This window comes from Bidens hawaiensis, unplaced genomic scaffold (assembly GCF_021521415.1).
Source record: "Bidens hawaiensis isolate Kalapana, Puna unplaced genomic scaffold, B.hawaiensis_p1.1 tig00002414_1, whole genome shotgun sequence".
Classification (NCBI taxonomy): Eukaryota; Viridiplantae; Streptophyta; class Magnoliopsida; order Asterales; family Asteraceae; genus Bidens; species Bidens hawaiensis.
Genome location: NW_027491131.1, coordinates 1,404,212 through 1,428,314, shown reverse-complemented (window position 1 = coordinate 1,428,314; position 24,103 = coordinate 1,404,212). Strand labels below are relative to the sequence as shown.

The window sequence follows — 24,103 nt, the reverse complement described above, 5'->3', positions numbered from 1 at the left end:
AGTTAGGACGGGTTTCGAGAAAGTCTAGGATGAGTCGCAGCCAAAACAGAACTTCTGTCGGGTTTCAGGTGAGAAAGAAGACATTGAACATCTGAGCGCATGCACTCAATGGCTTTTCCGCATAAAGCCAACACATCGGGCCTCGGTTTTGAATTGGGCTGTACGGGCCCACCCTGACCTTCATAATGCACCACATGGTGGCTGAAAGGTAATAACAATAATAAACGTAGTAAGCAAAAACACCATCCAAATTAACGACTTAAAATTTATAAACAAACGTAAATGAGTATGTAAACTAGTGTTACTAACGACTTATAAGTTATGAAATAAACCTAAATGAATAGGTAAACAAATGTATGAACGAGCATAAACGAACGTAAATGAACAAGCGAGACATGTTTTTATGTTTGTTACTTATAAAATTTTTTTATATAAACGCCATAAAATATTTGTAAAAAGGATCCAATTGCAATAAAGCGGCAGGTAAGCGAGCAACAAGTTGCGCCACCAACCCCCTTTTGAATGGCAAAAGTTTCTGATCATGTCCGTTCGTTTGTTAAATAAACGAACTTCGCACCGAGGTTCTTAAATAAATGAACGGTGCGAAGTTCGATAAAAATATGAGTTGGGTTTGGTTAGCTTGGAAATGCTTTTTTGATAACTTTTTTAGTTTTTTTTTTAATTTAACTCGTGTGTTATGTTTACGAAAACAAATTATTTACAAAAATATTCTAAATTTTTGAGAAAAAAAAAGCAATTTAGAAGGTCATATGCATTCAAAATTGACTCCCGGTGACGTTCAGCAGGTTCCCATTTGGCTTGTTGGCCAGTTTAGAATGCAACCCAAATCGACCCGTTCATAACTAAATGGGTCGAAACAAGAAACTCAGTTATATGATTGTTAAGCGCAGTCTTACAGAAAGTCAATAAGATCTGTTATGTCGGATGCTTCAACAGGAGTTGAGGGTTTAGCATTCTTCCCGAACACATCCACCATCACGCTTAAAAGCAGTTCAAGAGTCTGCAAAAAATTAATTAAAAAGTAAGTCGGCCGATTCGAGATTTTCAGTTTGGTGGCTTAAGGTTCGGTCTGGTGATATATAATAAAAATACAATTCTGGAATACCTAGTAAAGTATATGTATTATAAACATGAACAGGATATTTTATACATTTTAATACAAAGTAATGATTTTGAATACCTTAATGAAGAGACCATGAGCATTTGCTAATATTGGAAGCAAAGGCCCGATTATACGAAAGACGATTCTAAGCATTGAGACGGATGAAACAGGCCTTAGTTGGTGTATGAGGAGATGTGTATTGTCTAACCATTGCTGGGGAAGATTCGAGAAGAATGCATGGATTAGGGCCACCACATTTCCTGCATTATTACAATAATTATACAAAACAAAAGTAGACAAAAACTTCATTAAGGAGTCGAAACTCAAAAGTCAACCTAAGTGTATTCGAAGTCCATAAAAAACTAGTTTTATAATAAAAAATTAGAATGTTGTCGATATACTAAGCTTTTAAGGGTAATATACCCGAAATAGGAACACGCTTTACAATTTTCCCCAATATAACGAACGCATAACTTATTACGGTTTTAGCAACCAACCTCATGTAAATTAATGACACGCCACATGGCTTCAATGCATTATGTATACAATAGCATGGCAAATAAAAAAATGACCTTTTGAACATGTCTTTTGCTGCTACAAGATTATAAGTTGGTTGCTAATATCATGAGAAAGTGTAAGGTTTGTTTTTACTTAGTGTTGTTTGCCCTTTTTTATTAACATTTACAGCATTAGTTATTTATAAGGAAAAAGAAAGGTTATTGTGGGTCCCCAACCCGTATTAAAATTACTCGTTTCATCTGTTAACAAACCGTGTGTACTGCTCATTTTACTCTTCTAGTTATGATTACAAGTATATTTACTTCAGTACAAATAAAATATAATGAATAAAATGATTTACGATGTTTTATGCTTTAAAACACACTTATCAACTTTCTACCCAACCCATTTGACCAATTTCCTTTTTAAGACGTTTTTTAGCACGTTTGACCCTTTAGAGGTAAAACATAACCCGGAAAGTCAATAACAAAACAAAATTGACTAGTAAAATAAGCGAAACTTACCAAGGGCAGTTGAGGTATTATCTTGAGCAGCCAAAGTTGGATCCAACAAAGAATATCCAACAACCGATTGCAATTCATTATCTTTGATCACACGCGAAACCTCCTCATAAAGCTTAATGTGGAACTCAACAGGAAGTTGAGCCAACAAGAGACCACAAGCTTGTATCACCAAAACAAAGTTTTTGCGGTCAAACCCTGTGGTCAAAGGGTTTGGCCCACAACTCACAGAAGAACCGTTGCTTTTAGAACATGAATCTGAACTACTCGGTGAAATACGATTCGGTTGAGCTTTAACTGCTTTTACAACCATCTGTACAAATGCTGATATAATTTGTGCTGTGCTAACTGGGAGGGATAATATTTCTATAACTGCAGTTTCAAGAATCAGTTGTGTGTGTGTTCCAGGATCTTGTGTTTGATAGAATGCTTTTTGAGGTTCAAAAGCATCTGTTGATCCTGATTGGTTAGTTGCAAGGTTGAAATTACTATTTTGCCCCTCGCCTTTTGAGTTATGTAAAGGAGGGATGACATTATTCACAAGATTTAGTAAAAGAGATGTAAAGTATTCGGGTGATGGGAATGTGGCGTCTGGTGAGTTGATGTGTTCTTGAAATATCTTGGAAAATGGTATCTGGAAGAAAAAGAAAATTTAGTGAAAAACAGAGGTAGTAATTACAATTAATTTAATGTTTAACTAGAGTGTTTCCTTCGCGCGTTGCGTGAGGAACTCGGTAACGGGCTCGAGTTTTTAAATGCTGATATGCAAACACATCATAACGACCATTACTTCGATACAAAAATGATAAAAATTTATCTAAATATTAAAAAAAAAACTTGGTTTGTATCGGTTCGGCTCTTTACGGTATCAACATGGTACTGCAGTCACTATTACGGTACAAAAAAATATATTCTATTGTGAATACAATTTCGTTTTCAACGTAAAAAACTTAGTATGGTGGTCATTAAAAACATGTGGTAATGGCATACTAAAAAAAATATAAAAAAAACTTCGTATGGTGGTCATTAAATAAGATCAGTAACTTTAAATATATACATACAGATAACAAATTAGGCAACGCATTAAAACTATGAATGCTTTTGGGGGGGGGGATTGCAAAGTACCCAAAGTTTAGCAAAAGAGAATGTTTGGGGATCAAATCAAAACAGTTTAGAACTTTGAGGGACCTAATTTAGAATAACTGAAAAGTTAAGGGACTAAAATTACAAAAGTTTATACTTTACTGTAGCGTTTAGGTTTTCTTTCATATATAGTATAATGGGTCAAATTGTAAATATCTAAAAGGAAAACGGGTTAAATTAGTCAAACGGGCCAAAAGTCACCAAAAGTATATTTTTAAGGCAGAAAACCTCCAAAAAAGAAATCTAATATTAGGACTTTTCAGAATGTAACAAAAATTGGCCAATTAACGTTGTGTTTAAATTTTGTAATACATGATTATAACCATGGACTATTCAGAATGTAACGAAATGTCCACTTTTGCATCTAAAGTCCCCAAACTTAATTGAAAGGGCTTTCATAGAAATTTTACTATGCAAAAATAAACTCCAGATATTTATGTGTGAATTCGGCAAAAGTATATTAAGGTTTCTTGGACAAGGGTCATATTTGACAGACTGAATATACATAATTAAAAACAATTAATGATAGGACCCAGCCCATTTCAACCGGCATAAAAATGACCTGTTTTGACTTGTAACCTTCCCACCCGTGGCCCGCAATCTTTAAGATTAGGCTAAGGAGAGATCTGAAATAGGATAAACCTTACCTTCTTTACATCGAGTACATTCAGTATCCGGAAAATGAGTTTTGCAGGAAGATGTCCATAGAAATAGGCAAGAATATCACGTACGAATGTAAAATGCAAAGGATAATAATGAAGAAACGATGAATATAATTGAAGAATTCTGACAACTGCTTCTGTGGCATTGTTTTCAATAAGTCTATAAATGATTAAGGGGATTACGGGGAGTAAACGTGCTGCAATATCGTCAAAATATGTCGGATACCTGAAAAAACACATTTAGAAGCATTAGCAACAGGTAATAAATGCTGTATTACATAACCTTCCGAGATTGTTAAACTGATCCTTCAAATATAAAATGGATTCAAGAACACAGTCAACACTGATTACTAGGTCTGTAAATGAACCGAACGTTCAATGAACGGTTCAGTAGGAAGTTCGTTTAATTAATAAACAAACAAATACGAACAAAAATTTTGGTTTATTTAGTTAACCAAATGAACATGAACACGTCTTTTTTGTTCATTTATGCCCGTGAATGCTGGTTTATGTTCATTCTTTTAAATTTGTTTATCTTCATTCGGTTCCGTTTGTTTGCTAATTTACGATAGTTAATATATTCATTTAGATTTTTTAGGCCCATTAAAATTTAATCTAGTTTTGATAACCTTTAGTCCAACACACGTTCACATTTACTTTCAATTAGTTCAGTCATGTTCGTACATATATGTTTGATTATGCTCGTTCATTTACGTTCATTAACCGTTCATTTATATCGTTAAGGAGCAATCATAAATGAACACAAACAACCAAAAACGGTTCATTTAGTTGTACATTTCGTGTCTGTTCGGCTTTTCTGTTCGGCTTTTCTGTTCGGTTTTCATGATAGCTGGCGTTTTCATGCAGCTACTATGTTAACAGCTGGCGTTTTCTGTTCGGTTAAAGTTAAAAGAACAGACACGAAAATACTCTGCGTGTGTTCGTTCGGTTCGTTTACAGGCCTATTGGTTTTAACAAATTTTATTAAACTAAACATGCATACTTTTGATTCCATGACAAATGAGCACCAAGAGCCTTCTGCAAGTCAACACGTTTAAAAACTCCAGTTTGAAGCCAATGGTCAGGATTGCCTCGGTTAGCAATATAGAAACTTATCCTCTGTTGAAGCTCTTTCCGTTCAAGTAAATTAACCTAAAAGATAAATAAAACAAATATAAATAAAGAGGAGGATGTACATATTCTAAGCACAGCTATGTTTTTTAACCTACCACCATACGCAATGCATAAGGATCATCATCACGGTCAGTTAGGGCCAGAAGCAAAATATCCAAAGGCAGTAACTCATGGATCCAAATAAATTGTGCAAGATTTTCACACGTATTTGATATAACATCCTATGATATATAAAACAATTAGTCAAAGTCAAAAAAATGAACATAGTTTTAAAAAGAACCGCAAATTAGTCAAAAGTCAAACCTGCATGGAATGTGGATGTTGTTGTAGTTCCTGCTGAATATTATACAGAATGATATCCACCATGGTGTATATATTTGAAGTCACTTCCTCAGGAGAAAATTCTCTTAGCACACGTCCCTGTAAGAGAGAGATTATGAGTCGCTGGAGAGAGATAATAACATGACAAAAATGCCCCAACTATGTATGTGGTTTCATTTATATCAATTCCAGCCAAAAACATGTTGGATGACAAAAATGCCCTTCTGTTTTGGAAAGACAGCAAATTTAGCCTATGACATGTTTGACGCCTCTTGAGGGGTATTTTTGGCGTTTCAAAGTTAAGGGCACTTTCGCCATTCAACATGCTTCGAGATAAAACATAACCCAAAACGACTCATTCAAACATTAAACAAAGAAGAAAGACAATTATGTTTACCAGATTTCCTGTGTTAATATCGTTCGGGTGCCCGTGCATCAGAACCCATGCTCCAGCACATAGATATAGTCTGTGTTGAGGGAAACTGTGACTTATATAAGTCATTACATAAGTGTGGTCATCTGGTGGCGAGAGCAGTTGTCTACACTGATGGATCACAGTTGCTTCCGCCTGTAAATGACAATTATACCCTTAGTGGTTACAACTATCTAAAAAAACCAAATGCACAATGCCTTAGATTTGATAAAAGAAAACATATAGCTAACCGGGCATCTCCAATGTATCCATCAAATTTGGTTTAACGAAAGCATCTTTTCTAATTCAATTCAGTTAACATTTAATGAATATCTAGACATGCATATAACTTTCCTTACTGTAAACTACTTTTTTACTTTATATTGAAATAACTAGGATCAGGAACATTTCAGAACTTCCAAATAATTTAAGAGCTTTAAAAACTCTTTAACAACCAATCATTATACTTATTTATTTATTTTATATGTTTAATATTATTTGAAAGTAGTTTTTGTTATTTATTATAAGTTATTTGGTTATTACACATGTAAAAACTTGTGATTACATATATGTAATCACATTATTACATACGATAAACGACAAAACTACCCTCAAAAAATATTATCTATATAAAATAAGTAAATAAAGAAATAGATAAAATGATTGGTAGTTAGAGGTTCTTGAATTTTATGGAGTTCTGAAGAGATCCAAACCCTATAATAATAACAAAGTACACGATTATTTTAAGATACTGAAGCGCCTTTTTTTTCTATTTACTTAAATACTAGATAGCAATTTTAATTGCATAATACAAAAGTGAGTTTCATAATCAATAATAGAGTTATTTTAAAAATCTCAATGCGATTGCTTTAATAATAAATTTAGTACAGATCAACTTTTAGTTTTTCATGTCGAGTATTTAGTAATTATATAACTAAGCAATTATAAAGGGTATACAACTAAAAAAATGATTCTAAAGTGTTAAATTGAGACTTGCAAAAAGTTGATATATGTTTTTTTGTGGATTGTAACAACTACAACAACAACAACAATAATAATAATAACAATAGTAGTGACTAATGGCTGACCTGCTTCCATGCTTGGATTGCAAGGGGGCGCTTATCTGTCTTCCCAATCAAGGCATCACGAAGAACAGGTGGAAAGTAAAAGAGGGTCTTGTGGGACCATGTGTGTGTGCTATTAGCCAATATTTGTTCTAGCATAGCTTGAAGATATAAGAGGTGCCCAGCATCAGAAATTCCACGAGTTTTAATAATGATAGCAAGAGTCATTACGGTTATGCGATTCAATGTTTCTGTGAACTCAGTAGGTCCCTGTTCCAAATTTAAACAAGCGCAAATGAGGTGATTGATAAATGGGGCAAATCGAGAGCTGAGCAACGGGTCAACATGAGTTTGAGTCAAAACATGTAACTTTTGGCGTCTGCACTGATGAAATAATATGAGTTTACAAAACTTGGTGTTTAAAATACACTTTGATTGACTTTCAACCTTGACCCATTAAAACAAAACTGGTATTTTTAGTGTGAACTAATAGAATAAAATGATTTTGGGAGGTTTTATGCATTAGAATACACTTTGGTAGACTTTCAACCCATTTGATCTGAACGACCCATTAGAACGGGAACTGGTAATTTTGTGTACACTGATGAAATAATATGATTTTAGGAGATTTTATGCATCAAAAAACACTTTGGTTGACTTTCACCCATTTGACCTGAACAACCCATTTGAGCCATTTGAATAGAACTGGTATTTTTTAGTGTACCCTGTTGGAATAATATGTTTTCAGAAGGTTTTGTGCATTAAAATACACTTTGGTTGACTTTCAAAAAGTTTTACCTGAGCGTCTCATTTGACATGTTTCCCTTTAAGCATTTTTTTCTCAGAACCATTTGATCCGTTAGAATAAAACTGGTAATTGTTGGTGTAAACATATGGAATAATATGATTTTAGGAGGTTTCAAGCATTAAAGCACACTTCTGGCTGACTTTCCTTTTAACTGACCTTTTTTGCATGGGTTGAGACGGATTGAATTGTCCTCAAACACGTGTTTCCAAAATTTATTTATTATTAATATATATTTAGTTTGAATATGATTGCATAAGTAAAAACTCAAAATTAATGATGAAACACAATCAAAATTGATTTAACAGAGCGCACTTAACCAATAAGAATGTGCCACACTTGATTTTAGAAAATGCTGATGTCATTAAGATTTTGTTTTACTGTATACAAAGATTTCAAAAGTAACCTGATTTTTAATAAAATGATTTTAAGAGGTTTTATGCATTATAGATACCTTTTGGACTGGCATTCGATACATTTGACCCTGATGACCCATTTGGCATGTTTCCTATTAAGCTTTTATTGTTTGACTTAGCATTTTAACACATTACAAAAGCCATAGCAACCCATAATTGAGGGAGAAAAATGTACTTCCAATAACTAAATAGTAAATATCTAACCTTCGTGTCCTTCCTCACAAAAAAGAATTCTCTGAACGACAAAATGAGATTCATGCACAAGTTTTCAGCCAATCGAAATGCGCGATGTTCTCCACGTTTGCCTTTTAATGTGGACAGAATTTTGGTAACATCATACATCAATGTTTTGTTCTTCCCATGGTATCTACAGTAGTACCAAAACCATATAAGCGAATATATAATTGATAATCTACTATAACTGCTTTATTAAGCATTTGTGACATTAATGTGGTTGGTATATACATGAGGATATTTCTTTCTATAGTCGTTAATCTCGTAATCTGGCAACCTAATTTACAAAATGATTTGTTTAGGTCACTAATGGCCCTGATTCATGTTTTTTGGTAACAGGAAAAAATTAAAACTAAAAAAGGAATAAATAAATTAGTCAGATATATTTTGAATTGTTAGTTCAATTACCTGTATAATGGAAATAGCCTGTAGTTGAGAATTTCAAGCACTAAAATTATAGGTCCAGGTTTATTAAAAATTTCAGGATTCTTCTGATGCAGATGCTGCAAAAGTTGAAGTAAATAAAGAAAATACAAATTATAATACATTAGAAAAAAGAAGTGCAAGTATCAAGGAAAAAAAGCTATGGAATCTGGCTGAATTTGTACACAAGTCTCGTGACTTTATTTTTCATACTTGCATGATTAAATCCTTTTAACTTTTAAAACTTAGCAATAGCATCCCTGGATTTATTTTTAACAAAAAAAGAAAGTCCTGTTGGCTGCTGCCTTTTAAGAAAATAGCAAAAAGGTTCTTTTAAATATAATTAAGTCCCTTAAACTGGATTCTTTCATTAAGTTTTGGAAACCTAACGATTTAATCGGACAAAAATAAAGTCTAATGACTTGACTACAAATTCAACAAAAGTCAATAGAGTTTTTGAAGCACACAAAAGAACAAATAGTTGAATATAGTTTCAAGATTCATGTGTTGCAGATCTTACACTTAAATGTGAACGGAACAATGAATGAGGTTGAATAAGCAACAACCTAGTATACGTTTCCACCGTAGCAATGTTAGGTGCATGCTGCAATATTAAAACATAGATTTGTAAAACCATCTTGTGCATATAGATCATAGCTAAGATCTTTCTTAAAGCTTATTATTCATGGTGCTTACCACTCCAGAAAACATATTATCTTCCATCTCAAAAGCCAATTTTAGACACAAATTAATTGAAAATCCTGATAACAGTGATAGTGGCACCAGATTAACCTCCCGCCTAACAGTAATTGTCACGTTTGCCTGTTGATTTGGGTCAGGTAATTCCGTGTATCCATCACGTGTTAGCCAAGACATCACCATCTCACAAACGGGCTGCGACATGGTGTAAGAAACAACCCCAAGCATCCCAATTGATTTGTCATCCAAATTCATATAATCCATCATGTATTCACCTGAAAGTAACAGTAACTGTTGAAGAAAGATTTGCAACATACAGACTGAATAGTATATGCACACAGTTTGTGTGTGTGTGTGTGCGCGCGTGCATGCGTGTGTTGGGGGAGGGGGGCTCAGAAAGGTAATTGTTTCATTAAGACCACTCATTATTAAAATTGCTCTATAGCCAACCCGGAGTGGTACTTTGTTGTCTTTATACCAAATGTAGCCAAATACATGCCTAGTGACGAAAATATACTTGAAAATTTGAAAAGACAATTATACCCTTGTATCAGGCTATCGATAAGCAGTGATCTCAAACGTTAAAATTTTATAAAGGGGGTCAAAAGGTAATTACTTCATCAAGACCACTCATTAAAATTGCTTTATAGAAACATGCCTAATGCCGAGAATACCCTGAAACACTTGTATCAGGCTATCAATAAACAATGATTTCATACATTAAAAATTTATATAGAAAACAGGGTTTTTCTTAATTGATGATATTCCGACTTGTTTTTAGCCTAAATTGGTATAAATGAAACTGGATATGTATTTGGGTTGCCTATAAGTAGTTTCAATATATGAATGGCCTTCAATAAAAAAAAGTTGTATTGGTGGCCTCTAAATACATTATTTAGTGTGTTAAATATGATTACAAAAACTATATTATTGCAATAATATTCTAAGATTCTCTTAGTAAAATGACTTAGGAGGTTTTACTCATTAAGCATACATTTGGTTGAATTTTGATCATTTCCCATTTGACCCATAGGATATAAAATGCAATCCGAATCAGCCCGTTAATAAGAAAACAGGTTAAAAGTGCCATATGTACTACAGTATACCTTTCTTTACTTGCCTCCACCATTCATCTATTTCTTTTCCTTTAAGAAGCTGCTCATTATTTAAATATTCTCTGACTGATGAGTTCTGTGCCCATATACGAAGGGTCTGACAACTACAAATATAATCAAGTAGGATACTTTGGGGATTATTAGAATCCAGGCTTCTAGTTTCTTTATGAAATGACAAAAGTTTTCTCACGATCTCCACCTGTATATGTAACCGGATTTTCAGTTGAATCTATATATTTATATAGTTTACATCCAAACCAAGTAATGTATAATATTTGAGTATATGACCATGATGGGCGTATTTGGACTGGGTGCGCATTTTAAAAGTGATTATGTGATTTCGAATAATCAGAAACAATCAAATTCAAAAGGCAAATCCAAACACACCCTGGTTATTAGGATTGTAAACGAACCGAACGAACACGAACGGAGCATGTTCATGTTTGTTCATTTAACCTTATCCGAACAATATTGTACACAAACAATTAAACACACAAGGTTTTCTTGTTTGCGTCCGTACGTTAAGAAAAAGAAAATGCCCGTGTTCGTTTATGTTCATTTTTTAACAATATAAATGGACGCTTCATGAACATAAACAAACGAGCATAACTGAGCTAAAGCCTAATACCAATTATAACTAAATGCGAACAACAATGCATGGGGTCAAAAAGGTTACTAAACTAGACTAAATTGTAACGTGCCTAAAAAAATTAAATGAATTTATTAACAAACGCAAACGAACGAAACTAAATAAACGTAAACTAAAAACATAAATGAGTGTAAATGAGCGTACATAAACGAACTTAAATGAACGAACGTTTGCGAACATTAATGAACGAACAAGCAATGCGTTCATGTTTGTTCATTTAACTAAGTGAACAAAATCGTTTTTCCATGTTCATTCGTTTACTAAATAAACGAACATCCCGCCAAACGGTTAGCGTTCATTTTGTTTACAGACCCTACTAGTTATAGATAGAATCACGTAATTGCAATGCAACTAGATTTGAAGTTATTTAAATGTAAAATAACCTTTCTTGAGTCTGCGGTTAAAGCAGCCACTACAAGCTCAACCCGAATAATCTGTGTAAACAACCATGTGACATGATTTGTTCTGAGAACTTGGGGATCTTTTTCAGATAAGCATAAAGCCAATTTGTCAACAAAATCAACAAAATCCATGCAACCACTTTTTACAAGGAAAAGGAACACATCTGAAAAGATGAGCCAATCTTGCCAACAATACACATCTGCAATAAGTATTGAAGAAAAAAGAGCATTTAAAATCATACAAAAATGTAACCTAGATATAACAATTTGTAAGCTTACCTGAATTTGTAAGCTTCAAGAGTTCAACAACTCGTTCAATGGTTGCCTCGCAAAACATATCAGAGCTAAAAACAGCACCTGGTGTTGATCCTTGTGGATTGGGGCGGTTACATGGCGCCACCATAAGCACACGCCGCCACCAATCTGGTGATGGTGTATTTCTTAAGGCGTGCCTAAGACAGCGGATTGCTCTCTCCCAATCAAGACTTCCTCTTTGAATTGAAAACGCAATGTCCTGCATGAGTAAAGTATGTATTTAATATTTAAAGTCTATGTTAAACATAGTACTTTTGAATATGGGCAAAAAGGATTCCGGCTGACCCATAAACACTTTTGGTCCCTTTTTCTTGAATTCTATAAATAATTAATGCAGAAATCCCATCTAGCAACATACTTTCAAAATGGTCGTCTAAATATTCTTGGGCTGATGAGGACGGCAACCATATACGTACTTTACTTTCCAAACTAGTTACTAGACCATTGTCATACCTTTAACTAAGGTGTTGGGACATAAAAAGTATAATTACCAAATTGGACCATTTTGGAAAAGTATGATGCTATGTAATTTACTCATCGTTAATATTTTACATTCAGTTATGATTATATCATTAAAAGACTGATCTAATGTCTTGAATAAAGCAATCTAAGAAGTTGTAAGCCGCTGGATTATGTATTAGCCCAACATGTAGGCTTCAAGGTCAGTTTAGAAGTGGCTCTCCTTTCTATATGTGCATGACCCTCTATGATGTACATACATACAAACTATACATTGTAACTTATTACTTCATTTGGTTCATGTTACACACGTACTAGAGAGAAGTTTTAATCGAGTGAGAGGTCTACCCCCAACACTATCGGCCACCTTGATTTTAAATGTGTGCATCAAGAGCGTATAATGCGTTGATGTGCACGTCACCTCTTGGTTTTAAAATGCCCCGCGAGTTTTGATCCAAAAAGCTAAGGCGATGTGAAATGCGTGATGTTCACACATCACGTACGCGAGGCGTTTGTTATTAAAAAGATACTAAAATATTATTTATAGATGATATTTTAATTTGTTAATTTTCAAACACTAAAAAATAAGAGAATAAAATAAACAAATTCAACAAAAAGCTATAGAGCCTATAGTACCACCATAAAACTTGTATGTATAACCAAAATAAGTCCTTAACTCTATGTGTACAAGTAGTCTGTGCATAAGGTACAAATAATCTATGCAAGAACTCACTTTAACTCAGAATGTGCGCATCAGACCGCATCACATGCATCACCCAGGAGAGCACATCATCCTCGCACCATGAAATTGCAGTGCATCACGCCAACTAATGTGATCTCATCAGCGCATCGTGTGCGTCACACATTACACGCTCCTGATGTGCGCATTTAAAACCAAGTATCGCATGATGTGCGTGTGATGCCATCAGATGCGTGATATTGAGCTCTATGCAATTGACCGGAATTTGAACAAATTAGACTGTCAATTTCAATGGGTGAGTTTTTCAAATCTGATTGAACAAATAGACCGCATAAGATACCCGCATCATCTGTGGTCAGATTTGTTCAATTAGATTTGAAAACCTCACCCATTGCAATCAATGGTCTAAATTGTTCGAATATTGGCTACTTCATAAGGCGCCTCATCAGACTGCATAACATGCGCATCAAACAAAGACCTACAACCACTTATGTATTTCTTGGGGATTGAACTTCTCGTAGAAGAAGGATTCGTTTAGCTAACAGTAAGTATTGTTTGGATGTACTAAGAGATTCAAGAGTGATTGAATCAAAGAATAGTGATGCTCTGGTAACATCACATGTTGAGTTAAAAGTAGAGAAGGGGGCTTTCTTGAAGATCTAGAGAAGTATAGAAGGATTGTTGGGAAGCTAAACTATCTTACCATTACTCATTCTCACATTGCATTTTCAATAAGTATGTTGCCCAATGAAGTGTGGATGTGGCATTCTATATCAAAATTCAAATACAAGGCTATGAGACACACTACTTGTGAGCTCATTTGGCTTCATAATCTACTTGGGGAGATTGGATTTACACAACCTAAGCCAATGAAATTATGTGTAATAATGAGCCATTTATTCACATTGCAAAAAAATCTCGTATTCAATGAAAGAACAGACACATAGAAGTCGAATGTCACTACACTCAGGAAAAGCTTGAAGATGGAACAATCGCAGCCCCTCATCAAAAACAAAACAAAAAAAACAATTAACTAATTTCTTCACTAAAGCTTTACCCAATGCAAAAACTTATCATATTCATAACATGTTGGGCATGATCAATATCTATGCCAGAGCAGTCGAGCTTGTAGTAAATGTTAGATTATGTATTAGCCTAACATGTAGCCCAATGGGCCTCAGGGTTTTGTTCAAAGAGGTTTCCCCCCCCCCTCTTCTATATATACATACCCCTCTATAATGTCAATATATAAAAGAATACATACTGTTAGTTATTACTTCATTTCACTTTTGTCTCTCATTACATAAGCTTGTATATACACTTTTGACCCATTTGACCAGTTCTGTTTTCAACTTAACTTTTAAAGTTTACATATTTAACCCGTCAGAGGTCAAGTACAGCCCATTTCCAATTGCCACATCTAATCAAAAAACATAAGTGAAGTCCAAAAAGTTTTAAACTTGTCAGGAAATGTGATTACCTCGCCATGCAGCGGTTCTCCGAGCACACTGGGGTATGTAATAGGTGAGTATCTTAGCTGAATATTTGATTCACTTATTGTATTGACTGCAACGTGAGTAAGAAGGCGTTGATTCCCAAATGTAGGGCAATGAAGATGTTGATCCAACATTTTCATGTGCAGAGCCATCATATCTCGTCTCCTATGAACCTCAAATATGAGTGTAAATAGTGACATGTCATCAGGCATATTTTCCATAAAATGCAGTCCACTTCTCAATAGTTCATAAAATGGCACACAACATTTGTTATCCTCCACCAACATCCTAACAACACTTAAACACTTGTGTAGCCATTCAGATAACGCCCAATCCCGTTTATACAGTTTCATTCCATCCACCTCATCACTCCCTTGCTGACATGGATTCCAGTTTATCAACCAGCTCAGAGCATGTTTGAAAATATCAGCATAAGTACTTGGCTTTAAGTTCGATTCCATAGCAGAAATAATTATCTGGCAAGACAACTTACGCAGACTGCTTATAGCAGTAGATGATTGGTCATTTGCTAACACCATAGAAGATTCAAGATTTGGAGACTGAATATTAGAGTAATTGGGACCCCCCGCTGATGCGGCAGAGGTATCCGACTGTGGTGAAGTTGTAGAAAAGATATTTACAGACGTTTCTGCAGAGGTGACAGAAGAAAGAAGATATGGTATAAACGAATCCCAGTTAATGCACCCAATACTGTACAGACTGCGTATAGCAAAGAGAACAAACTTTGATCTTGGTCCATGACTACTACACTGGATGACCAGAGACACTAGCACCGACTCAATCACGGTATATAACTGCTCATGATCCTGAAAAGAGCAACCACAAACATTAAACAATAACTGTTTATGGTTACAACATTTAAAACGATAAAAAGACCATGACGCAAGCAGGTTACTTTTTGTAGTTAATAACTTACAAGAAACTGATACCGAAGCTGTTCAAAGTCCGGAATGAATTGTGCATCGCGTGGAGGAATGTCTATATTAAGAGCTGTAACACGCTTTTGTGTCTTGTTCCTGTAATTAATTTTCAGAAATAGTGCCAATAAGATTCAGGCTGGCAACCATCAAACAAATAAAACTGTGGTAGCTAACTATATATAGAATGGCTAACGATTAGGCGGCTAAGTGGCTCAAATAAGTAAATATCATGAAATCCCCATAAATGTAACTCCCTGATAACCTAATTTAGCATCAAGTAATATAAACGGTATTGATTTATTGCTACCATGTTTGAAAATAAGAAAATATCATGAAATCCCCATAAATCTAACTCCCTGATAACCTAATGTAGACATCAAGTAATCTAAACGGTATTGACTTATTGCTACCATGTTTGAATTTTGAATCTTTCATAAATTTCTCACACAAGTTGTTTTAAATTACAACCCTATGTGATCCTTATAAGCTTGTAGCAGTTCATTCAGGGCTGTAAACGAACCGAACGTTCGTCGAACTGTTCGGTGGGAAGTTTGTTTAATAAATGAACGAACGTCGAACATGAACAAGGAATGTCGTTCGATTAACTAAATGAACGAGCACGGACAGAGGCCATGTTCATTCAATTGTGTTCGTTTACGTCCGTTTATGTTCATTAGTGTGTGCTTGGTTACGTTTGTTCATTAAAGGTTTTAATATTTTTTAATTCATAATCTTTCATATAGATTTAAGCAAGATAATTAACTATAAAATAAAATATATACGAGTATTATGAGATTAATTTATATGTAAATTAGCATACGAATATGAATTTAAAAAAAAAAAAAAGAAAACACAAACTTCGTAGCCGGACCACACCATTGACACCGACCATTCTCAGTTAGCCAAATCAAATAAAACACTGTTTGTGTTCATTTTCGTTCGTTAACCGTTAACGAACAAGTTTATTTCCTTACTGAACTAACACTAACAACAAATTTCATTCAGTCCAGGCTGGTTACATCCTAAGTACAGCATAACCTAATTATACTCCTAATAAACACTTCTATCCTTCAAAACATACACAACTTAATAAACTAAACTTAACAGAGTATTAATAATATCATCCACTTACGAAGGCTCTCAAATAGTCAAATCAACTCGTTCACCTTACTGAATGAACACAAACAAAATGTGTTCATTTGCGTCTGTTTATGTTCATTAATGTTTGTTTGCTTATGTTGTTCATTAAAGGTTTTTAATGACTTTCCCAATCTTATCATATAGATTTTAGCAAAACTATTAACTATAAAACAAAAATATATACGAGTATTATGTGATTAATGTATACGTAAATTAGCATATGAATATGAGTATTAAATAAAAACAGCAATACAAACTGCGTAGCCGGACCAAACCGCATCGGCCATTCTCAATTAGCCAAATCAAATAAATTTAGGTATACGTAAACCACTGTTTTGTGCTCATTTTCGTTCTTTAACGTTACCGCACAAGTTCATTTCCTTACTAAACAGACACAGAACAATAAATTTCTGTTCAATTCGTTTACAACCTTAAGTACAACATAACCTAATTACACTCCTATCAAACACTTCTATACACAAATTCATAAACTAAACAGGACAGAGTATTAATAATATTCTCCACTTACGGAGGCTCTCGAATCGACTCATCCACCTTACCGTACAAACACGAACTATAAATTTCATTTCGTTAACTCGTTTACAACCCTAAGTACGGCATAACCTAATTACACTCCTAACAAACACTTCTATCCTTCAGAACATACACAACTTACTTAATAAACTAAACATAACAGAGTATTAATAATATCATCCACTTACGGAGGCTCTCGAATCGACTCATCCACCTTACCGTACGAACACGAACAATAAATTTCATTTCGTTTACTCGTTCACTGCCCTAAGTACAACATAACCTAATTGGCTAACTACACTCCTAACAAACACTTCTATCCTTCAAACACACACATAACTTCATAAACTAAACATAACAGAGTATTAATAATATTATATCCACTTACGGAGGTTCTCGAGCCGACTCGTCCGCCTTACCGCGTCCGTTTATCTGCAAACATTCCAATCCAGCATTAAACCAAACTTCAAAACCCTAACACTCTTCAACAAACTATAAACAACACGTATAATGAATAATTCAATACATATATAACAAAACTATACGTACACCGAGATAGAGATTGAACAAATCGACGATCGCAGGTCTCGCCGGATGAAATTGAGAGATTCTAGAAGCAGCTGACCGGAATTGGCTCCGATCACCGGTTTCCGGCGCCGTTGTAACGCCGGTTGCCGGAATTCTGAACATTTTGGAGGCGTAATCGCCGTTGCCGTGGCGGTTGTGGTGGTGGTTGCGGTGGTTGCTGACGGTTACAGAATCAATTGCTTTGGGGTTTTGGATTATTATTATTATATAATAATTATTATTATAATGATATGATATGATGAAGTGATGATGGTGTGTAATAAGCGTTTCGTATCATGTGTCTTTGATATATTTGAGAATTAGATTTTGTTTGGTATTTGCAAACTTAATGTTTGTACAGTATTATTTTATTAGTTTTGTTTTTATATTAGTAAATGTTTTAATATTTTTTTATTATTATTTTATTTGGGTGTTTAAGCATGAGGTTGATGTTTTTAAGTTAATGTTTTTATTATTTTATTAGTTCTGTTTTTATATTAGTAAATAAATGTTTTGTTATTTTTTTATTATTATTTTATTTGGGTGTTTAAGCATGATGTTGATGTTTTTATTGTTTTTACATGATACATATGGCGGTGTTGAAGTCGGGGAAAAGTTAAAAAGAGAAAAAAGAAGAATTATTTGAAGGATTTGTGGTTACACACAAATTTTTTTAAAAAAATAATAAAATAATCAAAACTTAAAATATAAATAAAAACAAAAATATTTAAAAAACCAAAATATTTTTCCAATCATTCTGGTTCCAAAAAAGCACCGAAAAAGCACAATGCTGAGAAAAAAAAACACAATGCCGGAATGAACAAACAACACAACGATAAGTAAAAGAGACACGATATATCGCAAAATTTAACACAATGTCGAACAAAATATAACACACTGTTGAGTAATATAACACAATATCAAGAAAAAAGACGCGATGTCAAGGAAAAAATACATAATTAATGACGAAAATAAACAAAAAACACAAGGATTAATAAAAAGACACAACGATCTTTTTTCCTCAATATTGTGTATTTTTCGAGGTTTTTTTTTCTTTTTTGTGAACGAGGAAGACAGTGGAAAAATTTTATATTTTTTGTTTTTTATTAGTCTTTGACTTATGATTTTTTAATTAATTTTTAACTATTCTTTATTTTATTTTTTCTTGCTACAATTCTTCTATTTTTGTCCATATTGGTAGAATAATTTGACTCTTGAAGACAATGACAAAATTTTATTATTGTTAGTTTTTTTTTCATCATGCTTTTTGAATTGGAGGGTTTTGTTGCTTCATTCTGGCAAGACTATATCATCTTAATTAGGTCTACACCGACTTCAGAGTTTATGTTGCATGTATCTGTTTTCTATTTTTTTTTTTTTTTGTTATTAAGTTAGGTGCTGTTACAAATAAACAAATAATTTTTTTTTAATATGATGGAAGTGTATGTTACTTTCTTTGATGATGAGATACCTGATTTTTTAATAGGAATATTTGTTACCTGATTTTTTAATAGGAATATTTGTTGCGGCATGCCCCTGTTTTGATGTAATTAAAAACTTTTAATTTAAAAAAAAATAATGGGAAGAATGATTAAAAGATCTAAACAACTAAACGTATGAATGAATTATAATAATTGAACTATGTGTATGTTTATAAATTAGGGGTGTAAACAAATCACACCATGCCTAAACTCGATTAGGTTTGAGCTCGGCTTGTTTTGACTAACGAGATTCTAGCCCAAGTTCGGTTTGTTTCTAGATTTTTTTTCTAAGGCTCAACAGTGGCGTAGCTACCTAATTAGTAGGGGGGTCGGCCGACCCTTGTGAGAAAAAAAAATTTAGTGGTATATATGTGTTAAAATTCCCCCTATGAAATTTTGATACCGACCCCTATGGATTTGAGAACGGCCAGCAACAGAGAGAACTTGAGATGAAAAAAACAGAGCAAACCAACCATATTTTCGGCAGCCGGCACAAAGAGGTATTCTCATGTTGATGTTGCAGTTAAAGAAGAAAAGAAAGAAGATGACCTAATTTAACATTTTAAATATGTAATGGGCCATTATTAACTCTCTTTCGCAACCCATTATTTTACCAAAATTTAATAGGATATGTGAAAATAAAGATAATGTCAACAAAACATTTAGTTACTTATGAGTTAGTTACTTATCTTACTAATATATTAAAGCAAGATGATTCTCTTCACATGTCCTTATTATAGCTTATCCACATAGGATTCCATGTAATCACATTTCCATATCAATTATTTCCACATATTCCAATTATTTTTAATCCACTAAATTAAAATCAGCATTCCAATTTAATTCAATTAATTCTACAATTAAATCTATTTATTCAAATTAATGCAATTAACTCCATGATTAAGTCTATTTATTCCAATTAATAACCACATTGTCAATGATTTAATTTACTCTTAAGGAAAGAAGAAGAGCCGGTGAATGGTGATCAAACCGAATGTTCTTTAAGTTTTATTTATTTATTTATTAAGAAATGACATGAAAAATGCTATAAAAATATAGATATTTCTGAAAATTATTTATAAAAAACATTCTAAAAGAAAAAAGAAAAAAACGTTCTTTAGAACAATTAGGAACATTTAAAAAAATTAAATAAAGTTGTTTACAAAGAGATTTTCGGAAACTTAATGTGATACAGTTTAAAACTGGTATGTATTTGTAAACTTAGTTTTCAATTAATATTACAAAATCTTTTATTAATATGTGTTTTTTATATTTTTTTCAGGTCTAATGGTTCATTTATGTTATATTATTTCTTATTCATTGCATTGTTTATTTATAAAGTATTTTCTTTTTATGTTATAGACATAGTTTAACATTTTTTGTAGCATCTGAGGGTAAAAAACCTTATGTCAAATATTTGTGTTAACTGAATGCGTAGTTTATATTTTATATTGTTTGTAAAAATGTTTTCCACCCGTGTGTAACACAGGCTATTATCCTAGTAACCTAATATATAATAAAAGTCAGTATGTTTTTTTGCCCAAAATTACTTACCCATTTATTTCATATATGATTAATTAACTTTTTAACTTTTAATAAGCATTTGTTTTGCTTTTATATTTTTTTAATATATGAATATCGAACGAATGATGCTATAATTAGATACCAAAAAATAAAAACTTGTAAAAAAAACTATAAATATATTGTATTTTAATTATGCATAACTAATGACGTATCATGTATTTTTTTTGGTTATATGATATGTTGTGTGATTATCTTTTTTTCATATGACCTGGCCTGATTTAACCCGACTTAAACGACCAAAGCGGATTGAAAAAGAAATTATAACCGATTTGACCCGACCCGTACAACCGAATCAGACCGAAAAAATATTTATATAGCGATAAGCAACTGAATACTTACCCAAAAGTTTTCTGACCCCTGCAAGAAAATTTTCTGGATCCGCCACTGAAGCTCAAACTCGGCTCGTGAGTTGTTTTTTCAAGCTCGGAATTGTGTAGGGTCAGGCTGGTTTATTACTTACTAATTATTTTATATACATTTTGAATTATATATATAAATTAAGAAAAACCTTATACGAGCCTAAGCTCGGCTCGAGCTTGGCTATTTTGTGTGAAGTTAATACATCAAAGTCTAAGGGCGGTACAACTTAAAAAGATGTCACACCCCGACTAGCACAATGCGGAAGCGTAAAACAGGAATGTAACAGACACCTCTGGTATCAACACATTGTTTATAAAGAAACATTACAAATTAATTTACATTATATTACATTTATTCGTTCTATCATTGTTTTACAGTCTAGGTGGTACAAACAAAACTAGTTCGTTAACTAAACGTTCTTACTACTAACGTCTTAGCTTTTATTCACATAGCATCAACCACACACTTCAGGCAAGTGACAGATCACCCAATCATTCCGATTTAGGTACACCTGAAAAGCAGTTTAAAACGGGTCAACTACTAGAGTTGGTGAGTTTCACAAGTTTCAAGAAAACAGTAATGAGTATTCACAAGTTAACACCTGTAATCATGAAATAAGTATGTATGTATGTAAATGATGTAATTATGCTAAGCTACAGTGAAGCCTTGACTGTATGTGCTGCGTGCATCCATTTCCCACGCTCAATCAACCACTGTGGCCCCTTTCCGCCCACAACATGCCTCGGTAGCTATGTCTAACACTACATAGCCTGTTTGTATAAATATGGTCATGTGCAAACGACGCTATGTGACACGGCAACCAGGCCGATTCCGTTTGGGTTTGTCAAACCAATAGTACTATTCACAAGCCACCTGCTCGAAGTTAATCACTGTGATCGTGTGGACTTTCGTGTGTTAGCACTTAGATAATTCACATCAGTACATGTTTCAGGTATGTATATGTAATCAAACATGCTTTTCACCCCAAAAGTTCATAAAACAGTTTAAAAGTGGGGTCATGAAACTCACGGTTTAGTAGATATTCAGTACTGTATCAACTCGCGGTTTGTTCAGTCCGCTATCAGTAGTTCCTATAATCAATATTATAATAATATTAATATTTTAACATTATTATAATCTCAATACTAAACTGGGCTGTATAACTAATCTGGGTGTATTTGGAACGCCCAGAAAGTGGCAATAGGCTTAGGATGTGATGTTGTTCAATGTCTAATACTTAAAACTGAACTTGGCTCAGATTCCCGTTTTCCCAGCTGGGCCAAGTTGTTCGTTTACGCGTTCAGAAAACAGTTATGGGAAAATAAGCTTGGGTAAATGTATTGGTTAATAAAATGATTAAGTTATAAAGAAAGATCGCATACTGGGGTCCTGGATTAGCCACGGGGCCCGTTTCCGTTTATACAGTTTGATTTGAGAAAAAACGCGCACAATCCACCCGGATTGTCCAGGTTTCTCATAGAAAAGTTCATTTTTACTTAATTAGCCCAAAAATATGATTTTTGATCACTCTTGGTGTTTTGATATTCCCGCAGATTCACTAGTCGCGAACTTGCCGGTTTTTATAAAAACTGAATTTGTTTAATATTCAGATTAGCATAATTAATTAACCGTTAATCATTAAATTATGAAAATTTAACCACATATCAATTAAAATATTTAGATTTTTATAAAAATATTTCTGGAATTTATTTACTGATTTATTAATTTATAAAAATTCATTTTATCAGCTATATTTCGCCTGAAAATCGTCCGTTTACCCCAAACAATTTCAAAAATTCCACAAAAATTCCTGAATACTCAAATCATGTCCCAAAACAACCTGTATCAATTCCAGAATGTAAAAAGCTCGTGCAATATTCTTTTCGGCCCAAATTCGGCTGTAAAAATTCACACGAACGTAAATAAACAAAACACCTTTAAACTTCTCCAAATGATCCCAAAATTCATATGTGATTAAAATACATCAAATATGAGTTCCCAGAAAAATTTCATAATTTTCGAAGTATTTTAGCTATTTTTCCCAAATAAACGTCCCAATTCGGTAATAAATTCGCCAAATATTCTCGGATGGTCGAAAAATTACCAAATTTGAACATGGACTTATTGACATGGTCCCTGATGTCCCTCCAAAATTTCAAGTCCTAACAATATGCACATCACAACCTTAACCTAAATAGCCCGTAAGCGAGTGTTTCGGCATTACCTTAGCGGGTTTGGCTCGTTTGCGACCTTTTAATCAAGTTTTTAGGTTATTGTGCTTCTAAGAAAGCTAGGTACAAGTCCTATATCACAATCCAAGCAATATTTCATCAACATAACAGCCCTTAAGTTAGGGTTTCGGATAGTGTACAAAAATGAACTTTTGAACCGTAAAAACGTCGTTTCAACCCTTTAATCCGTGTTTATGGCCAAAAAAACTATCAAAACAGGTTCCTTACCATGTGTATGATCAAAACATGTTTATGGACCATTTTTAGGATTTTTACATGGTTAGGAATGATTTTTAGTAACCAAGACATGTTTTTATGGTATTAAACAAGTTTAAACAAGTTCAAAAGCTACTTATTTAAGCCCTTTACCTTAGGGTTTGGAGGTTTTCTGGAATTTTAGGATGCAGTTGCTTGGACCTCAGATTTTATAAACCAAATTGGATAAACAAGCTTCCTAAACAAGTTATATAAAAAAAATGGGGGGTGGGGTGGGCTGCCGATCGGAACTCCTTTTGGGCCCATGATGGGCTGTTTTGGCCCATTAATCTGGTTTGTCAAGCCCAATTACGAAAAGCCCGGTCCAAATTTAGTTCGGGTTCGGTTTTTGGCGCGAAAAACTTATCGGGTGCGTTAAACAACGCGAAAACGAGTGTTTTTCGGCTAGTTTTGTGTAAA

At 33.6% G+C, this 24,103-nt stretch overlaps 1 protein-coding gene across 1 annotated transcript; it reads right to left on the bottom strand.

The window, feature by feature from the left end:
• Positions 1-2: 2 nt before the first annotated feature.
• Positions 3-17,982, bottom strand: LOC143619193 (mediator of RNA polymerase II transcription subunit 23-like). Its single transcript, XM_077091189.1, has 21 exons — positions 17,755-17,982; positions 17,594-17,637; positions 15,528-15,627; positions 14,575-15,417; positions 11,900-12,134; positions 11,603-11,820; positions 10,562-10,769; positions 9,453-9,730; positions 9,277-9,360; positions 8,742-8,836; positions 8,304-8,466; positions 6,903-7,148; positions 5,800-5,970; positions 5,385-5,501; positions 5,177-5,302; positions 4,951-5,099; positions 3,933-4,173; positions 2,146-2,776; positions 1,202-1,383; positions 918-1,021; positions 3-201 (listed from the first exon to the last, which is right to left on the bottom strand). The coding sequence occupies exons 1-21, from the start codon at positions 17,893-17,895 to the stop codon at positions 3-5; spliced, it is 4,575 nt and encodes a 1,524-aa protein (XP_076947304.1). The 5' UTR covers positions 17,896-17,982.
• Positions 17,983-24,103: the final 6,121 nt, after the last annotated feature.